Consider the following 19,301-nt stretch of genomic DNA (forward strand, 5'->3'; position numbering starts at 1 on the left):
AGAGAATAGTTCAGAGAACCAATGGCAAATCTGTAACCGCAGGAAGGGGGAATAACCTTTTCCTTCTACCCTCCAAGGTTCTGCAGCTGGGTGGAAATTAAATGGACAAAAGACAGATTAACAAGTGAAAAGCCTACAAATTTTAATGATGTGTGCAATGTGCATACATACAGGAGAAACTCAATAATGAGTAGTAACTCAAGGGATGGTTAGAACTTGAGGCTTATGTAAAATATTAACAAAACCCCCTAAGTTTGTAGAGATGTAACAAGGCAAAGGGGAAGAAATTTAAGCTTTTAGGGTCGGCAAAATTTGGGAAGGTAAATCTCTGGGGAAACTGATGGGAAAAAAAGGATTGTTTTCGCAAGGTTTCCCTGGTGGATTCATCTGGGCCGATAAGAGTCCAGAGTCCCCGCTGGTGACTGAGAGAAGGAAAAAGAGCTTTTCTGTGTGTCACCAAAGAAAAATATTTTAGGGTAGCATATTCAGATCCCCGAAACAACACAGTAAGGCACGAAAACATAATCGGCCTGAGGAAAAAGTATTCTTTTCCCCAAATCCCCTCTGTTCAGCTGACACTGGCCACACGCCTACATGCCCACCCTGGGCTAGAAGCTGTGGGGGACTTAAAGGAAAAATCTACAGCATGGCTGTGTCTTTCCTGCGTGGCTCATTGTTCAGAGGAGCTGCAGTGCTTATGACGTCATGTTTCTGGTCATCGTTACCGGTGTCCTTCATATTTCTCTAACTTGGGGTATATGTGACCTTCTGAGGGCATGTTTTTGGATCATTTCGCTGCTGTTTTTAGATGGATAACCGGGAATTTTCTGAAAGTCTTGAGCTGAGGTTATGTAGGTAGTTTTCAGGAACCAGCATCTTATCCCTACCTTTAAAACTATATTTCTTAAATTGGAACAGTGTCCTAAAGTAGGAAAAATAACTAATGACCTCTAAATAAGAAATATGAGACTAATAACCTCTACAATTTGAATATCTATTATATGCCAAGCACCGTATGCTCCATATTGGAAGGCAGCATTCCATTTTACAGATGAAGAAACTGAAGGCCAATAATCATCTATGACTTGCCTGGACATTTACTGGTTTATGGCGCTTGGATCCATGTCTGCCCTACTAACCTGCCGAAAGTAGTTACTGAGAGGGAACTGGCATTATACGCAGGTGAGTTCACAGAATCCGTGACAACGATACTAAAGCTAAGACTGCAGAATTACGAGTGGATGCTGAGACTGAGCTGACACCTCTCAGGGTGAACAGCAGCCATTTCTGAGTTGATAAAATTCTGATGCTCGCACGAGTTTGTGGAAGAAGAGCGTGACGGCCGTGTGGTCTCCAGGCCGTGTGGGAAGAGAGGTTTAGGCCACGTGACAAGAGTGGGTCACAGTAAGAACAGCAGCTGGGAATCATCTAGAAGCAGCCAGAGGGTTGGTGGCACCCGCTCCTTACACGCCCTAAACAAGTGGCAAAGACTTATTCCTTTGGCTGAGCCTTCGTGGTTCTGGGCAAGAGTGGCACTAGATGACACTTTCTTACACCATTTTCCAGGGTCGGCTTCAGGTGAGGTGAAGATTTGTTGACCTCTGACCTGTGTCCTTCAATAGTCAATCTTTGGCCAGAAGATGGAAGATTTGTGATTCACTAATTATCCAGAAACCATTGGCTTCTTCACACTTCTAAGACAAAGTCTAAATCTTTTGATAACAATGTTCAAATACTGTAAATGGTACCATGAATTTAGCTGAACTCACTTGGTGTATTGAGTGAGCTAATGGATCTGAGAAATGGCAAGGTCAAGTGCTTGCGCTGTACATGAATCCACCTCCAGGATGTGTGTGAAGCCACATACAAACACGTGCAAACTGCTGTGACAGTAAAAAGGCGTATCATGTGCAATGCTCATGAAGATATTGAAACTTTAAACTCTTCATTACTAGGCTATTTCTGCCTAACCAGTATTTCACTTTCGTGCAGTGGGATCACGTGTGCAAAAAGATGTAACCTTTCTGAAAACAATATATATCAACCTAACAGCTGAACAACAGGGAATTGGTTGAATAAATGATGGTATATACATAAAGAGCAATTTATCAGAGGATAGGATTATGGGTTATAATTCTCATATTTTCCAAAATAAACACATGTTGCCTTTCTAATTAGCATAAAACGGTAACTGTCATTTAAGAAAAAACACCTCGGTTTTGTCACGCATTTGCAAAAACATCACCAAATGAGTGACAGCTCAAGACCACAGGACTCCAGGTAACGAGTTACACCACGTGAATGCAGAGGGCCAGCTAAGCCCACGACCCATCTTCCTGTCTGCACATAACGCCACCAGCAAGCAGGGAGCGATGTGAAGAGCCACCGTTCATGAAAAAACAAAACGTATTTAAGAGACAACAAAGAAGCAGTTGGAGACATCCAAGCTCGCCTCCGGGCGGCAGCAACACTGATACAGAAGGAGAGAGAGAAGTTGGAGGACGTGGGGGTCATGAAGAGGAGGCCACGCCACAGGGCAGTCCACACGCAGGAGGTCCCTGGCCCAGAGATCAGAGCTCCACATTCGCCCTGCGGCAGTCTCTTTGCCGCTCAAATACGCCGTCCTCTTGCTGCCAGAGCTGAATGTGACTCAGCACTGTGCCACATTCCAAAAGATCCCAAACCCAGAGAGGAGAAACGGACATTTTTTTTCCTATAGATTTTCTCCTGATGAGAGTACCGAAGACAGAATCACATCGCACAATCTGCAGTCCGACGTCCTAAAAATTCACTTTCTGAATCTCTTCCCCCAAAAGTTTCACTCGTCATAGAAACACTTCCCTCTTCTCTCCGCTCTCTCTGCTCCTCTCAGCCTCTCCCCAGGGCTCCTAGCTGGGTCAGCCTCCCCTGGCAGTGGATCTAGCTCGTCCCTAGGCTTCTGCTAATTGCTGCTCAACCCTCCTATCCTCAGCAAAACACACTGATGATCTTCCTGGAAGGTGGAGGGGGGGTGTAAGTGCTCATCACCGAGACCGTCTGTCCCTGTGGGGCTCCTCAGAGAGTCACCGTTATGAGTCAGTGACCTCACCAGGTGAATGAGAAGCCGGAGAGCTTTTCGGTCCCCAGCACCTAGCTGAGTGCGGGTGCTGGGTAGGTGTGTGCTTGCTTAATTTGATGACAACTTAACGGTGCTGTTAGAATTTAGGTGGCTTCGGAGGAGACAGGCTCACTTCCATAGGTGCTTGCCACTAGGGGCCACACACCGCCATGCTGAGAACCAGATAAAAGGGCTCCTCAAGACACGATTTCTCCCTGATAAAAACTTGCTACATAGCAATTTTGTTAGAACATTTCCCTACTGTCTCCAGTGAGAGGTGGGCGGCTCTGCTTCTGAAGCGATTGATGACACCTGAAGTCTGCTTCCTTTTTGTCTTCCCCGGAAGAGATCAGTTGAGCTTTTTCAGGTCTGGAGCTTGCCCAGCTGAGTTAGGTATTTTTCTCAGACGAAAAGCGACCGGGAGCTTCACAGTCCCAGTAGTCCTAGATAAGGCTCAGTTCTAGATATGCCTTGATGAGGTAGCCGGTTGTATTAGGGGACTCTAATGAGAATGTGAGATGTACAAGGGGGCTGGGCGAGGGCATTTACAGCAACAGGCTCTCTTGGTATATCACAGCCCCTTTTGTAGGAAGTAAGAGGATGGAGTCCTATTTGACTTAACAACAATTTTATTATTAAATTGACAGCAGGTGAAAACTTAGACTACCTTACAGCCTTTGGAACCTCTTACCCAAATCCAGATAAAATATAATAAGTGCTTTGTAAACTATAACCTGCAATGCAAACATAATACGTTATTGTATTTTATTAGCGAGTGTGTAGCTGATGTTTTCGAATTTAATTTTGGCAAATCATATGATTTCCAGACTGGACATTGCCTGGTCACAACTCTTCATTTTCTGGGAGGTAAATGAGACCCACGAATGACTTTTCTAAGGTCACAAGGCTAGTGTCTAACAGAGCCAGTCTATTTGTTAGCCGTGCCTACCTCTTAAAATTAAATCTTAAAATCTTAAAATCTTTGCAACTCGAAGAGAATCAAAAACTCACTTCAATCACTGTTATTTTGCAGCATCAGCTCGAGCGACCGTGATGCATCCTGCAGCATTATTGAAACCCAAGGTTGATGATAGTCCTATCTCTTTAAAAAGAAAAAAAAAAAAAAGGCCATTGGGTGGGGGGTGGGAGGGCTGCTGACTGCGGCATCTCAGCCAGTCGGCCTCGACCCAGCGCAGCTGCGGTGGCAGTCACGCTGGAACCTGCTGATGTGACAAAGGAAAACAAAGGCTCCGAGACGCGATGCTGACAGCTCCCGGTAAGTATGCGAGGATCCGGCTAAATAACAACCGAGAAGGGAAAATGACGAAGCTTAGGAATAAGCAGGGGCGCCACAATGTGGTCGATCATTCAGTCCTCTGCAAGCTGAGCTGGAAGCGGGTTGGTCAGGCACTGCGGTTGTTTGTGGAGACCGTTGACTGTTGTCCTAAGACTCAGACTTGGTCAGAGGACGGAGGATCTTCGTTAACGTGTTATGCATCCGTGAGGAGTGGGTGCTTTTACAAATGTGCAGTTTGGGCTGGCAGGCTGCGGGACTGTGGGTGAGGCGCCAGCTTCAGAGTTACTAGAGTGATCCGCTGTGTTCAAGATGCTCAGACAAGCCGGCTTTGTCATTTTAATTTCCAGCCTGGGTTGCAGTGTTGGCTCACAATGGGTCTACTGCTCTAATACGGACTGTGGGGTCAAGAGTTTCGTGGAATAATCAAGAGAGATTCCCAAAGTAGCTTACAGTTAAATTTATAGTAATTGTCCTCATTTTAAATAGCATGCCCTTAAGTGATTCCATATTTTATAGTTATCTTATATAATATTATTTGAAAAATCTGCTTTTGGTTAAAAGCATTTTACTTAATTATTTAATTTTATTCTAAATAAGCGATCACTAAATTCTTAGAAAGAGTATTCGCGTTTTAACAGCAAAAATCTCTTGCTGCTTTTCTTAAAACAAAGTTGACGCCTCAGTGAGGAGTGCCTGATTTGTTTCTGACACGTCGATTGTTTTGCCTTTAATTTTACTTTTTAAAATTTATTTATTTAAATTAGTTTAGAGTATGCAGTACATCGGTCAGACATCTACACAGTTCAAAAAACGATCCCTCCAATTGCTCTCTCCCTCCCCTGACCCTCGCCAGCCATCATATTATTGCTAACTGCTCCCCATCTCCCTGACCAACTATCAGCTGCTAATTTGTTCTTCTTTAACCCTTTGCCTCATTCTCCCAGCCCCCAACCCCCTCCCCTCTGTCCATCACGAAACTGTCCACTATATTTGTGAGTCTGTTTTGCCTTTAATTTCATCCTTGCTGTGGTGTGACATCCTCTTCCATTCGTTTAAGTAAAAGGCAGAAAGCAGGTCAATTCCCTGCGGTCGCCTGGAAGTTATACTGAAGGAGAGTCTTTATTTCTCCATCAATGCGGATGAACGTAATTGACACTTCATCCCATCTTATTTGTCACGTGAAAAAGTAAATTTTCCACACTGTTTTGTTAAGCTACCCATCGATAACCAGACACATACTAGGTCAGTGCATGGTTAGTATGTCCCAGGGTTTTACTTATGGCTAACCAGCTTTCTCTCCCTAATCTTGCCTGGAAGTCGTGCTACATGCAGCACAAACGACACCAGTTCCTTTTCCTTTTTCCTCTGTGGTCACCCTTTCTTTGCCTTTCCTGGCTCTTGGGCTGACCGATTTCCCCCTTTACCCTCTAGATTAAGGCTCCTTCTGTCACCCTTTCAAACGAAGCGAGCCTGACTTTCCACATTCCCATATTCTCCTTGTACCTTGTCTGGTTTGAAAGATCTTTTCCGTGATTAATGTGATGTTTTTTATTCTTCACGGAACAGAAAGAAAAGTCTGCTTACAGCTCTTTAAGACAAGGATTAGCTTCTCCCAGGAGCATTTTGCACATTGTTACTTTATGCTGGACTTGCTCTCGGAAGGCTGAGGCTCACATCTCAGCTCTGCAGCCGCTGAGAATGCTCCTAACTTCTGTAAGCCTCAGTTCCTTCCTGTGTTCGAGGTGATGGCGGCCATTGTTCACACGATTGTCATAGGGTTGGAACGAGGTCGTGCATGTGAAGGCACCTAGCACAGCCCTGGGCACGATGCAGCTGTTTAGCGAACATTTTGTCATTTTCCCATTGAGTCTACCTGTATACCTACCCACACACACACACGGGGGGCAGGCTAACGTGGTTTCTCATGCCAGTTGCCTTACGGAATTCATTTCGAAAAGATCTTTTGACCAAAGAATCAGCTCTGACCAAATACAAAAAAATATATTGCAGATGATCTTTTACCTGTAAGAGGAATGCCGGTACTCCGTAGTGCCATAGGGCTGTTCTGTTGGAGGAAGGAAGGCCGGCTCCCTTTGCGGAGCTCCTGTGAAGTCCTCTGCGATGGCGGTGGTGGGATGATGCTGCTGACTGTCCTGCTGGGAGTCTGAGTAAGGACCGCTAAACGTGACTGATGAGAAGGGTGCCAATCAAACAATGCCCGTGGCTATTCTGACGTCGGACAACTTAGAGGGCAGTTGGCTCTTTGTGCTGCCAATCCTGTTACTATTTTATATGCTTTCCCCCCACATTTTCCTTGTTACCCTTGCTTTTCTTGAACTCCACGCTTAGCATACTGGGTCAGATTTGAACGTCTAGGATGGAGCTGCTGGGCCAGTAGCTGGAAGGAGCCCGGGACTGCGAATCGGGGCAGGTGACCGCAGCTCTGCCTTGGCTTCTCTTTGTGCTAATTGGAAAGTCATTTAACTCATCTCTAGGGTGAGAGGTATGGAGAAGATCATTTTACATTTCCTTCAAGTCCTGGGTACATGATTCACACAGTTCTCTTTGGAGGATACTCAGTTTATAATAATTACTTGACCAAAAAAAATGTGCTTTCACATCTGTTGTCTGTTTTCATTCTTGTAATAGCCGTATGAAACAGGCAGCCCCATTTTGCAGATGGTAAAATGTAAGATCGAGGGTAGAACTCTATTTGTCAAAAGAGGGAGTTGACTGAATGATATCCAAGTTTGCTTTTCTCGATGAATATCAGTGAGTCCTTGGACTGCAAACCCTGAGCCCTGCTCCCCACACTGGTGTCCCCTGTCATGGTCTCTGTTTCATAAGGAGAAATCTGTCCCACTTACAGCAACTTTAAGTCCAGACGAACATTCGTTTGAAATATTCCACTCTGGATTAGACCACGAGTTTGTTGTCTTGCCCAGAAAATATGGGCTCTGCAGTCTATATATCCTTTTCACATGTTCTGGAACTATAACATTTTTAAGTAAGTCGAAGCCACCCTAATTGCCATGGGTGATCATTTAAACTCCATAGATCTGATTTCATTAAAGTACTAAATGTTAGAGAGGAGTACGTATTTTATTTTTTAAGTATCTGGAATTTGTCCACAATTTTACACAGTAGTAGATGTTTAGCCTTTTTCTTTGTTTTTAATGCAATGATAAATTTAAACATTAAAAGAAAGTCCTAATAAGGTTATCAGATAAAATACAGGAAATACTGCATAAGACATACATATATTAAAACAAGTGACTTTTATTTATTTGAAATTCAAACTTGAAATTCATATTTTTTTTGCTAAATCTGGCAACTTTATTTACACAGAACCTTAATTGATCAATTAAATAATATTACTTTGAGCTTAAGGATATTGATTCATTAGACTGTTAAACTTAAAACATAAATTACATTCAGTTTTATCAATTTTCCATAATTGACCAAATATCTCGCTAGTTTTATTTATTCATGTTTGTGTTTATTACATTTCAAGTTAAATGACTATCCTAAGAAATTCCAATCCTGAAGATTTCGTAGTTCTCAGAGGCTCTGCTACTGAATAAAAAAAGTACCCAAGATTTTAAATATATTTACTTGGAGTCAGATAAACTTAGTTTTGAAAACTGACTGTCCATCATACTAGCTCTGACACTTCACCCCTGATAACCTCAGTTTCTTCTTTCTTCAATGAGACTGATAAAGGGTTAATTATCCCTTTATCGGAGATCAGACAACAGGTAAGAAAGCCTCTGGCATTGCTTTACATGGAAATATTGATTTTTAAGTGAACAAAAGAACCCTCTTTTTCCCTTCCAAAAGCTAGATAATGGTAATATTAGTCATATAACATCAAATTAGATATGTGTTAATCACATGATTATTTTTGATATATTATTTTTAAAAAGATATATTGAAGGTATAATTCATATACCATACAATTCACCCCTCTAGTATATCATTTTTATGTAAAATGTTATCTTTGAAGATAAACTGAGCTTTTAAAGGCCAACCTGGGACCGAGGGGCTCCGATGCCCGCGTTAGCCGCTCTCAAACCCCGGCCTCCCACAATTAGCTGTGTGGTCGACAGACTGCAAGCCGAGGCTAGATCGACTGGAGATATGCTATAAAAATATATGTGTATTTTTACCACCTGGAAATTGGCCAAAGTGACTAAATTATTCACTCTTTATTGAATACCTTCTGCATCCACGGCCCTGAAAGTGACCGAGTGGCAGAATCAAAGATGAATAAGGCACCTTGAGGAACTTGAGCAGGCCAGGAAATTCGTGTAACACAGAAGACACTTGGGACACTGAGGGAATAAGTTATATCTTCTTCTTATTAAATCTGAGATGCAATATGTTTTCTGTTGTACATTTTACATGGAAATATTTGATTATACACATGTGCCTTTAGCTTTACCCTTGGGGCTCTGTAAAGTGCATTTATGCGCATATTCGGTTCCAATTCTGTATATGTGAAGTCAAATAATGGCTGTAGTGACATGGCCCTTTCTACAAGGGATTGAGCCGGTCCAGCTCTGTCATTAACGGCATCTGCATTTCTTGCTACATCTTGCCTTTTGGTCTATTGATTTACAGGACGAATTAATCTGACTTCTGCATTTGGCAAAGTTGCCATCTGAAAGTCCTTGCTGACTCTCGTTTTTTGTCTGACATCAAGAAGGGCATGGCAGGTATTCTGAGGGTAATTCCAGGGGAGGCCTTCTTTTGGCCCAAAGTCTGTCTGTATTCGGCTTCTTGGTTTTGTAATATTAGGGACTTTCAAGGGGAGATTGTCACCAAGTCTACGAACTTGGTTGGTCAAACATGATAAAAAGTAACATTGATTTTTAATTCCCGCATTTAGACAAATGTGTGTCCACTTCACTCCCAGCAGGTCACAAAAGGCAGTTCTGACTCTCTTCTTTGCTATAAATGGGTTAAAAGACTGTTTCCATGGAAACTGAAGCCATGTACTGGATAAAGTTGCATGGGGTGTGTCTGTGAGCACCAAGGCACTAACAGCAGTGGAAGGTTGCCCAAGAACTGCTGGCTCCCTCCCACCCCGGTCTCCTCCTTCCCGGCCCCACGAGGAGTGAGTTTTCTAGTTCTAAGTCCATGAGCAAAAGATGCGGTTCTGAAATTCAACAGAAGCCCTTAAACGAAGAGAAAGGACGGCATACTGAAGAGGATCCGGTACTAGGGGTCGCTTCTGATGGTGTTTTTATCTCATCTCTGCAGGAAAGACCTTTCTTTTCCCTCTCCTGGGTGACAGCCAGGTGTCTGTGTGCCAGTCCCTGGGAAGTTTGCTTTGTCCTCCTTCTGTCTGGTGAAGTCCATTTCTGCCCACCTTAGGCCCCCCTTGTGTTCCCACGCTCTTCTCCCTGCCTGCCTCCCCCGATGGAGGCTTTGGGTTAAGGAACCATCACCAGTTGTTTATACGAGGTCATGTTCAAAGCCCTGGGTCTCCGGGCTCTTTCTGTTTCAAGTACCGTAACTCAGAGAAATGGTCACTTCAGTGAGTAAGAGAAGCTGGCATGTTTCTTTCCTACTCCTCAAATGAGATCACGTAGGGTGCCAAGTCCGCCACTATGGGAAAGGCCCAGGTTGCCAAATGAGAATATTTTTGCTGGGAAGGCGAAGAGGTCACTGAATGGACACAGTGTTGCTGTGAGCTGTGGGCAGCGGCTGCAGCTTTCAGAGCCGGAGTAATTCCACAGCTGGCGAGGATGGCTGTCCCCGCCCTGCTCCGCGGGCCCTCGCAGAGCATCACCATTTGGGCCCGTGACACGTCACAGGAGGACACAAATCCGGGGGCAGATTCACATCACTTGACGCATTCAAGTGCATCCAGTATTTACACAAAAGCGTGCCGCTCACTAAGCCCTTTGAGATGTAGTTCGAGTCGGTCTTTACAATGATCCTATCTGTGAACTGGACAGGTTGGCCCTGTTTTGCAGACAAGGAATGCTGGGCACAGAGAATCTATGTGAGTCTCAAGCCGTGATGTCCGCCGTGCCCCAGCACGAGGTGGTGCGGAGGCAGCTCTCTCCTCCCAGGGGGAAGGGACAGGGAGAGAAGAGGACGCTATGGGCGTGCCCAGATTGTGCCAGGCGCTCAGGGGCAGGGAATAAGGGAAGGGCTGGGAGTCAGAGGACCTGCACGTGGGATGTCGCTTGACTCTTCTAGACAACAATTTTCTTATCTGTAAAACAAACTGAAAATGTCCTACCCAATCACCAGGCTGTAATGAGACTGAAATAACAAAATATCTATGAAATCACTTTAGCAAACTGAAATACCTTATCTCTACAAAATAATCTTACTATACTGCATTTTAATTTTACTGTCAATGACATTACAACCGTATATAAAATTTAGGATATACTAATATTTTGGGCCGTGTTAATGAACTACATAAACACGATTATCATGAAAGCAGGAAAAAATACCAGATTTATCATGTCATGATTAATTTGATTGTCTTAATGAGGAAATGCCTTAAATTTATTATTAACGACAATTTGAATGCTCATATTTCTTATTTTTAAATTGTATTAACTGCCATTCAATCACATTAGGTGCAATAAAAAAGGCTACTAGCGTCTATCTTTCATATAGCATTATCGTTAAGGATTCATAAAGGTAAATATATGATTACTGAAGCACTCAAAAATGGACACTATCGATGTGGATTATACGCAAGGGAGGCATGAAACATACAAATATAAAAATCCTGTATAATGTCAGTCATATAAACAGTCAGAAACAAGAAGCATTTTTGTGGTTTAAAATAATAAAAATTAAATAGAACTAAATATTTAATTATAAGCGGAGATATTCTTTACACATATGCCCATATATCTGCACATTTAGAGTGTTTAATTATGGCACACCACGAGATATGTGGTGAATATATGTGTGTGTATATGTGTGTATGTATGTGAAATCATGAGGGGGAAATAAAAAAAAAACATTTTGATGTCTCTTTGCCTATAGTTTTGGTCTTGAATTAGTACACAATAATCATGAGAATAAATTAGACAACGTATAACAAACGTTTTTATGAGTGCTGATGTCCTCTACACATTTCAATACTATTACATGGAAAATGGTCTGGTTTATCAGAGAAACCCCTGAACTTGGGGTCTAGAGACTGTACGGGAGTTGTCACTTCCTTCCTCACTGTGAACGTACAGTGGCACATGCCCCAAGAGGCACTCCGATGGCACTCTCTCTCCCTGGACGCTGTGCCTGCAGAGCAAGAGGTCACAAAGACTGACATGTTTGTGGCACCCCATCAACGGGCCCTGGGAACCCCCGTGCCCTTCTCTATGCCCTCCTTTAACTTCCTTCAGTTTCCATCTTTTAAACTGCAAAATAAGGGAACTATCTGTCCCACCTCTTTTACGAAGTCATCTTGAGAATCACACGAGTCAGCGTATGTAACTAACTGTAAAGGACTACCCGACAATAAGCTACTACAACACCACCTGCAGAATTTCGCATTAATTAAGGAGAGCTGTGTGTGGATCTTTGGAAGACTGAGGAAGACTGAGGAAACCCTGGGGAATACATTCTCACAGTGTTTTGTGAGGTGTGGGATGCATGCCCTGACGACGGTGAGCGAGTGACTGCTGTTCAGAAAAGAAGTAGATGCTGCTCGGGTACATAGTAAGATGACCCCTTCTCTCCTTGTCCCTCCTCCCTATCCTGTCCCCTTCTTTCTTTACCTCTTTTTATAAACTTTGGTACAAGGACTCTATTATTCCACCTGTACCTAATTCTTAATTAACATTATGATAATACATTCACTAACAACATGATAATTCTAACGACCATTATGACAATATATAAAAGATATTAATGACATTTTTACAGATAACATTAATTTTGATAATATATTTTATTTAATCCAATAATCCAAAATGTGATCATTTAACATGTAGTCAATATAAAACTTACTACTGAGATACTTTACATTCTTTTTTCATACAAAAATCTTTAAAATCTGGGGTGGTTTTATGCTTACATCTTGATTTGGGTTAGCCATGTTTCAAGTACTCATGGGGCTACGTGGAAAAAGACATTATTTTAAACAGAGATGTCATATATTTTTTATGTTATAAAACTATTTTCAATATTATCCCATGTATAAGACAGAATTTACAGTACAAATTTAATTTTTGTTGTTTTGTTTCACTATGCATAATGAAAATATTATGCATACAAAAGAGTATATATAAATTAGGCTTTTGTCCACTTTGTTTAAGGTTGCTTCTTTTTTTTCATTTTCAAGAGTTCTCTATAGTCTTGACACAACTTTTGTCAGTTATCTGTGTTCTGATTTATGTGACTTGACTGGAGGGAATAAAAGTTCTCGACTGTAATGTCATTTGAATGTGACCGTATTTTCTTTTGTGGTTAGTGCTTGCTGTTTGCTGTTTGAGGAATTGTTTTCTACCCTCAGGTCATAGAAATAGTGTCATATTCCTTTCTGAATATTTTAAGGTTTGATTTTCTTACTATGCCCTTAATCATCTGGAGTTGACATTTGTGCACAGTGCAAGGTACAGGTGAATTTTTGTTTCTCTGTCGCAACCACTTGTCCCCATAATATTTTTTGTATGGTACAAATATCTCTGCCATGTACCAAGTTTGCAATAATGCGCGAATCTGTTTCTAAGCTTTTTACTCTATTTGATTGTTCCTGTGTGAATGCCACACTAACTTTGTTATTACAGTTTTATTTTAAGGTTTGTGAGTAAAGTAAGTTTCTTCCTTTACTCTTCTAGTGTGTCTTTATCCACGTCTCTTCGTTCTTCCAAAAAACGTTTAGGATCAGCTTGACAAGTTTTATTTTTTAAATAAACCTGTTTATTTATTTATTTTGTTGTTGGGATTTGATCGGAATTCCTTTGAACTAAAAGATCAACCTGAGGAGAGTTGACCTTTCTGTGATATTGAGCCTTCATGCCCACCATATATATACGTGTCCCATTATTTTTTTTAAAAGCCTTTTTAATGTCTTTTGTTAATGTTTATAGATTTTCTAAAATTTTTATAAAAATTCTTTTCTTAAAATGATCCCAAGGTAACATATTTTTTTACTATTATAAATGGGTATCTTTTAAAAAAAATATTTTAAAATATTTTTTAAAAACTATTGCTGGTATGTAGAAATACGATTGAACTTAATCGATAATCTTGATACGTTCTATTATTATGTTAATTTGTCTGAATTATTATTATGTTAATTTGTCTGAATTATTATTATGTTAATTTGTCTGAATTTTTTAAGGACTATTCCGTCTGTGAATAGTGACAGTTTTGTCTCCCCTCCCCTCCCCCGCTCTTCTTTGTTCCTCTGCTCCTTTTTCTGTCTGTCCTGGCCAGCACCTCCTGCAAAATGCTGAATAGAAATGGACACAGAAAAGGACTGTATCCATATAAGCATAAGTTTTGCCTTTGGTTTGCCTTTTAATGAAGTTCTCATCTACTCCTTGTTTATTGAAAGTTTGGGGGTATTTTTTTTTTCCTTAATGGACACTGGATCTTATCCTCTGATAAATCCAGTCGATTTGGTCATCAGGTTTTATCTTTTTTATAGATTGTTGGATTCAACTCACTAATATGTATGTGGAATTTTTGCATCTACGTTTTAGAGTGAAATTAGCCAGTAATTTTCCCTTTTCACACTGTCCTGATCTGGTTTAGATAATCTAGTTTGGGAATATTATCAGCCTCATGAACTTGTTTGGGCATATTGTCTGTTTTTTTATGTTCTCCAGTGGAATTTGCAAGATATTCGAGTTATTGAATACTTGCTATAACTTACCAGTAAAAACATCTAGTTTAATGCTTTGTGGGGGATTTGAAATATTAGTGATTGAATTTGTTTATTAGGATTAATTTATTTCTTGACTTAGTTTTGTTACTTTCTATTTGTTCAGGATTTCGTCCATTTTCAAAATTTTCAAATTCATTACCTTTAAGTTCTTATAATATTCTCTTGTCTTTTTGATTTCTGATGCGTTCCATTTTTCATTCCCAACACTGTTTTTTTTTTTGGGGGGGGGAGTAACTTCTTTGCTTTTATCTTGATCAGGCTTGCCACAGGTTGACAAGTTTAAAACAGGAGTCTTTTTAAAACAGGAGTTTCCAACCCCTGGGTCATGGACTGGTACCAGTTCCTGGCCTATCAGGAACTGGGCTACACAGCAGGAGGTGAGCGACAGGGAGCAAGTGAAGGAAGCTTTATCTGTATTTGCAGCCACTCCACAGTGCTAGCTAGAATCACTGCCTCAGCTCTGCCTTATATCATAAGGCATCAGATTCTCATAGGGGCACCGGTCACTGGTGCCAAAAAGGTTGGGGACCGCTGAAAAGATTAACATTTGTTTTCATTGATATTTTCCATTGCATCTTGTTTCCTATTTTATTAATTCTACTCTCATCTTTGTTTTCTATTGTTGTTGAGTTTATCCCCATTACTTTTCTTTCTAAGTTCTTGAAACGGACGCTTAATTTTTTGCCTTTCCTCTTTTTGAATTGTTTAAGGCTATAAATGTTCCCATAAATTTACTAATCCTCATTAAATTTTTTTCAAATTACAGTTGACATTCAATATTATACTAGTTTCAGGTACACAGCATAGTTACTAATCTCCATTTTTAATGAAGAAAGAGTAGGTCAAAGATTTAGCATTTTTTTTTGTGAGCACTTGTATCCAACCAGAATTTAATAAGATTCCATTTGTATTCATTTTAGTACTTGTTTTTAGACCTAGCATTTATTTGTGGCACATAGTTCTGGGTTTCCATTTATGTGGTGAATGGAAAGTTTAGCCTTTTATTATACATTTATTTAAGTAAAGAGTAATTTTAAGGGAAAATAGTAAGTAAATAATCAAACCGATGATACATGAATAGACCAAAGATCCCCTAATTTTTATCATACTTGAGATACGGCAAAAATAATGGGGGTGATCATCAGTGACTAGTTTGGAAAACCAATGTTCCAGGTAACAGTCTGCCTTCTCTCATCCACAGGCATGATCTCACTGGCGTATATAATCGTTCCGTCACAGGGAATAAATTCTGAACAATCAGAGAATAAGATAAGTCCCGAGGAAGTGAGCATGTTCAATGATCCAGTGTCCACAAAAACTAAATAATAGTTTTTGGAATTCTAAATCGTGGGTTAGATGTTAATTGTAGAAGTTAATTATAGATGTTAATTGTGAAAAGATCGGATTATCAGAAAGAGAGAGAGTTCAAGAGCTGTTAGACAAGGACATGGCAGCAGGTCCATCCAGAACATGTCATGGCATGTTAATGCCCTCCCCCTCTTGACAAGATTGTTAGACTGGCAGTTCAGGGAAGGTCAGGAGAAGCGCTGTGTTCTGGCTTTAGTAATTCACTGGGAAAAGTCATCATGTCCTGCTAGAAATGATAGAAATAAATGTGCGTGATCATAGTACATTCATAAGGGCGCAGAGTTATTTAAGAAAAACTAGTCAAAGACTTTTTGTAATGAATGTATCGTTGTTCGTTCGTCTAAGAGAAATACATAATAATTTGCCACAGGGCTCTATGCTGTCTAGCAATTTTATCAAAACTGCCAGGTGATAAAAAGCTAGTTAATATTTCAGATTCCAGAATATATATTTTTATAGAATTAGGGATGGAAACTCATTCAGTGAAGTTGATAAGCATGAATGCGCATGTTCCATTAAAGATCAACACTTGCATGTCCCTATAATGTTCCCACAGAGGCAGAAAATCACAAATAATTCCAGATTTCCCTTGGAGTCTCGTATTTTATCACCGACACTCATACAAAACTGCATCTCTTCTACAATACAGTCATATTTTGTGGTTATATTTAAAAATGGCATTTTATTGGCAAAACTTTTTTATTTAGAAGATGTATTTGGATTAATTCCAATTTTCGGAATTGTAGATGAGTTAAAAATATATGCTTGTCTAGAATCGCAGAATTTGAAAAGTGTTAATAACTTAGAACACTTATCTCTTGCTGTATAAAGAAATCGATCCTAATCTTTTACTGTATTATATATAACCTCTCTTAACCTAAACATTTCAAATCGAAGAGTCCAATTTTTAAAATCATTATCATACGAAAGACTTCTATCCTCTTGCCAATATAATTCTTTCATTTAATTTTAACTCTTAATTTTAATTTTAAATCTAGAATTTTTTTAATTTTTGACATGTGGCAGTCGAAATTTCATGACATATTTTTATATGAAATAGCAAAATATTTTGGATAGATTTGTTTTGATTAATCTCACTCATAACCTTTGGTGATGTCTTTATTATAGCACGTGACTAGGGAAGAGTTTCTAGTAAGTTTGAGTTCTCTTCCTGGGTTTTAATGAACATCCAGGAAGTCATAGTGTTATCAGTACAGCTTATATTATTATCTCTATATTACTTTTGTACCCAATAAAACATTGTTGGATAGCAAAAACAGAGTAAGAAGTCAGGAGCTGGCTTTCCAGTGTCCTGTCCATCACTTCTGAGTCAAATGAACTTAAACACAGTTACTTACCTTTCTACGTCCAGGTTTCTTTGACGTATTAGCAGTACTATCTCTCTTATTCTATCTCCTCCAAAGAACCATTAAATGTGATAACGTCTAAGTGCACACCTTCAAAATTATCAATTATTTATAATCACTATATTTGCATGAATGGGTAGAAAATTCAATCCTATGTGTCCATATGGTTTATCATTGTTGTAAACGTTTGTCATTTTTTTCAAATGTTAGACGGTTGCAGGCCCCAATGATTATTGAGAATATCATGAGAAAAATTAAGACTTTATGATAGACGCATTTTCTCTTTCTTTGCTAACATAGATGTTTTGCTTCCAAACACAAATTCCATTATTTATAAAGTCATAGATTTGGACTTGGGGATATTGTTCCTGAAAAAAAGGCACATTGTGTGAACCACATATTTCCTGTGAGAAGAAATGCACAAACTAATTAAGTAGCATGCTTTTTATTTATAGAGACCACCATGTCTAGTTCCACACATGCATTTGTTGGTTGTGAGGCGAGAGATAAATGCCAGGCTATCTGGCAGGGTTGTGGCACAACCAGCAGTCTATAATTAGAATGTCACCGAAGCTCAGAACCGTGGCTGTCTTCCACGAGGAATCACAATTTCAGTGCATTTACTTCAAATACTTTTCCCTACTCTTTCCTTTACCCTGCCTTGATTTCTCTTTTCAGGATCACAGAAGTGATGCCGAGATGCAGGACTCACCAGGGTAAGAAGAAAGGCATTCACCTGTGAGGACTTTCCATCTGCTGAGATGAGGGTGACAAACACATACCTGAGAACGGCTATGACATCGTCCCCCACCACCTTTGAAATGAGATACAGGAGATTCTCAGATGCAAATAGCTTATTTTTGTTTTGGAGAAGAGCCAAAAATCATTAGCAGATCGAAATTTTTTTTTACCTGAAGAACTTGTGGGTCTTTGGACCAGGAGACATAACCGAAGGAGGCAACCATTTTTGGACTGGAGAGCCCTACGTTAAGCAACACAAACGCAACACGCGACAATGTTTCTGGATATCAGATGATGAATGGACGCTGAGAGGAAAAACAGGCTTTTCACTGGCTGAGCAGAGCTGAACCTGGAGTACACGTGTAAAGGAAACTCGAACGATAGACAAACCGAAGAAAGAAACATATTTTCATGGTTTTCACAGACAGATATTCCGGGAGAAGTGATAATGGAGACCAAGGATAATCGGTAAATGAGTTAATGTTTTAAATTACAACAGTTTGCATTGCATGTTAAGGCTTATTGTGTTTTCCTAAATGAGACATAGGTAGGCAAAAACAAATGAAAGTTTTCTAGAGGTAAAAGGGAATCAACTGTAGATATTTCAGTTCTAACTGGAATTGTGCATGTGATGTTTCAAGCCAAAGGCTGGAAATCGTCCCCTACAATTTGTCCAGACGGCTCGGATTGTCTGTCTCCTGGTGTGACTGGTATAATGGACAGTCGGCTAGATGTACCCCACTTCTTCCTTCATCAGATGTATATATTAGTGCCTCTTATTGGACATATGATTATTTGGAAATATTAAATAAATAGCTGTGAAGTACTTGGAAATGTATCAAATAACCTGAGAGAGAGAGAGAGAGAGAGAGAGAGAGAGAGAGAATTCTGCTTTTCCTTCTAAAATTATGATGATAAAAGTCATGCTTATTCTTTTCTTCAAGTTTAGTAGCTATTTTATAAGAACATATTCCTATTTCACAAAGATCTATGCACAAATGTAATATTAATATATATTTATAACTACCTCTTAAACTTCTATGTGTTCTTTTTTTATTTCCCTCTAAGCATATGACAAAATACTCTTTCATTGATTTTGACTGCTGTATTCAAATGGTATATTCAATAATCGAAGTTTTAGTGCTGTAGACAGCAGATAAGGCTTTACATCTTGTAACCTAATGGTATCAACAAAAAGGACTTTAAATTTGGTTTTCCAAATTTGAAACCTTGAAAAAACTCAGTATTTGTTTCTTTCTTTACATTTTGAAAATGGTTATTTATTAGACAGACAAAACAAGTTTAACTTATTCATTGAACTTGCCTCTTAACAAATCAGAATCGATTTTGTGATTGATATTTAAATATGTAAACACACACAGGTATTGAGACTACTTAATGTATTTAACTTTTATTTACAAATTGGATTTTTTTTTGTACTTTCTCGTGTTATTAGAAGTCATCTGAGATGAATTATCTTACTACTGCTGTTGCTAAATTGTTTAAACATGAGAGAAATATACTCACATCTCATCATACACATTATACCACAGTATT

At 39.7% G+C, this 19,301-nt stretch overlaps 1 protein-coding gene across 2 annotated transcripts in view; it reads left to right on the plus strand.

Annotated features, from left to right (window-relative positions):
• The first annotated feature begins 4,254 nt into the window (after positions 1-4,254).
• SACS (sacsin molecular chaperone) overlaps positions 4,255-19,301 on the plus strand; it is a 78,677-nt gene continuing 63,630 nt past the window's right edge. For both annotated transcript variants that reach the window (XM_036228466.1, XM_016162657.2), the window contains exons 1-2: positions 4,255-4,373; positions 17,682-18,212. In XM_036228466.1, coding sequence (XP_036084359.1) covers positions 18,193-18,212 — 20 coding nt within the window. In that variant the 5' untranslated portion in view covers positions 4,255-4,373; positions 17,682-18,192. The remainder of the gene's footprint in view (positions 4,374-17,681; positions 18,213-19,301) is intronic.

The sequence above is a fragment of the Rousettus aegyptiacus genome, unplaced genomic scaffold (genome assembly GCF_014176215.1).
Source record: "Rousettus aegyptiacus isolate mRouAeg1 unplaced genomic scaffold, mRouAeg1.p scaffold_m13_p_11, whole genome shotgun sequence".
Taxonomy (NCBI): Eukaryota; Metazoa; Chordata; class Mammalia; order Chiroptera; family Pteropodidae; genus Rousettus; species Rousettus aegyptiacus.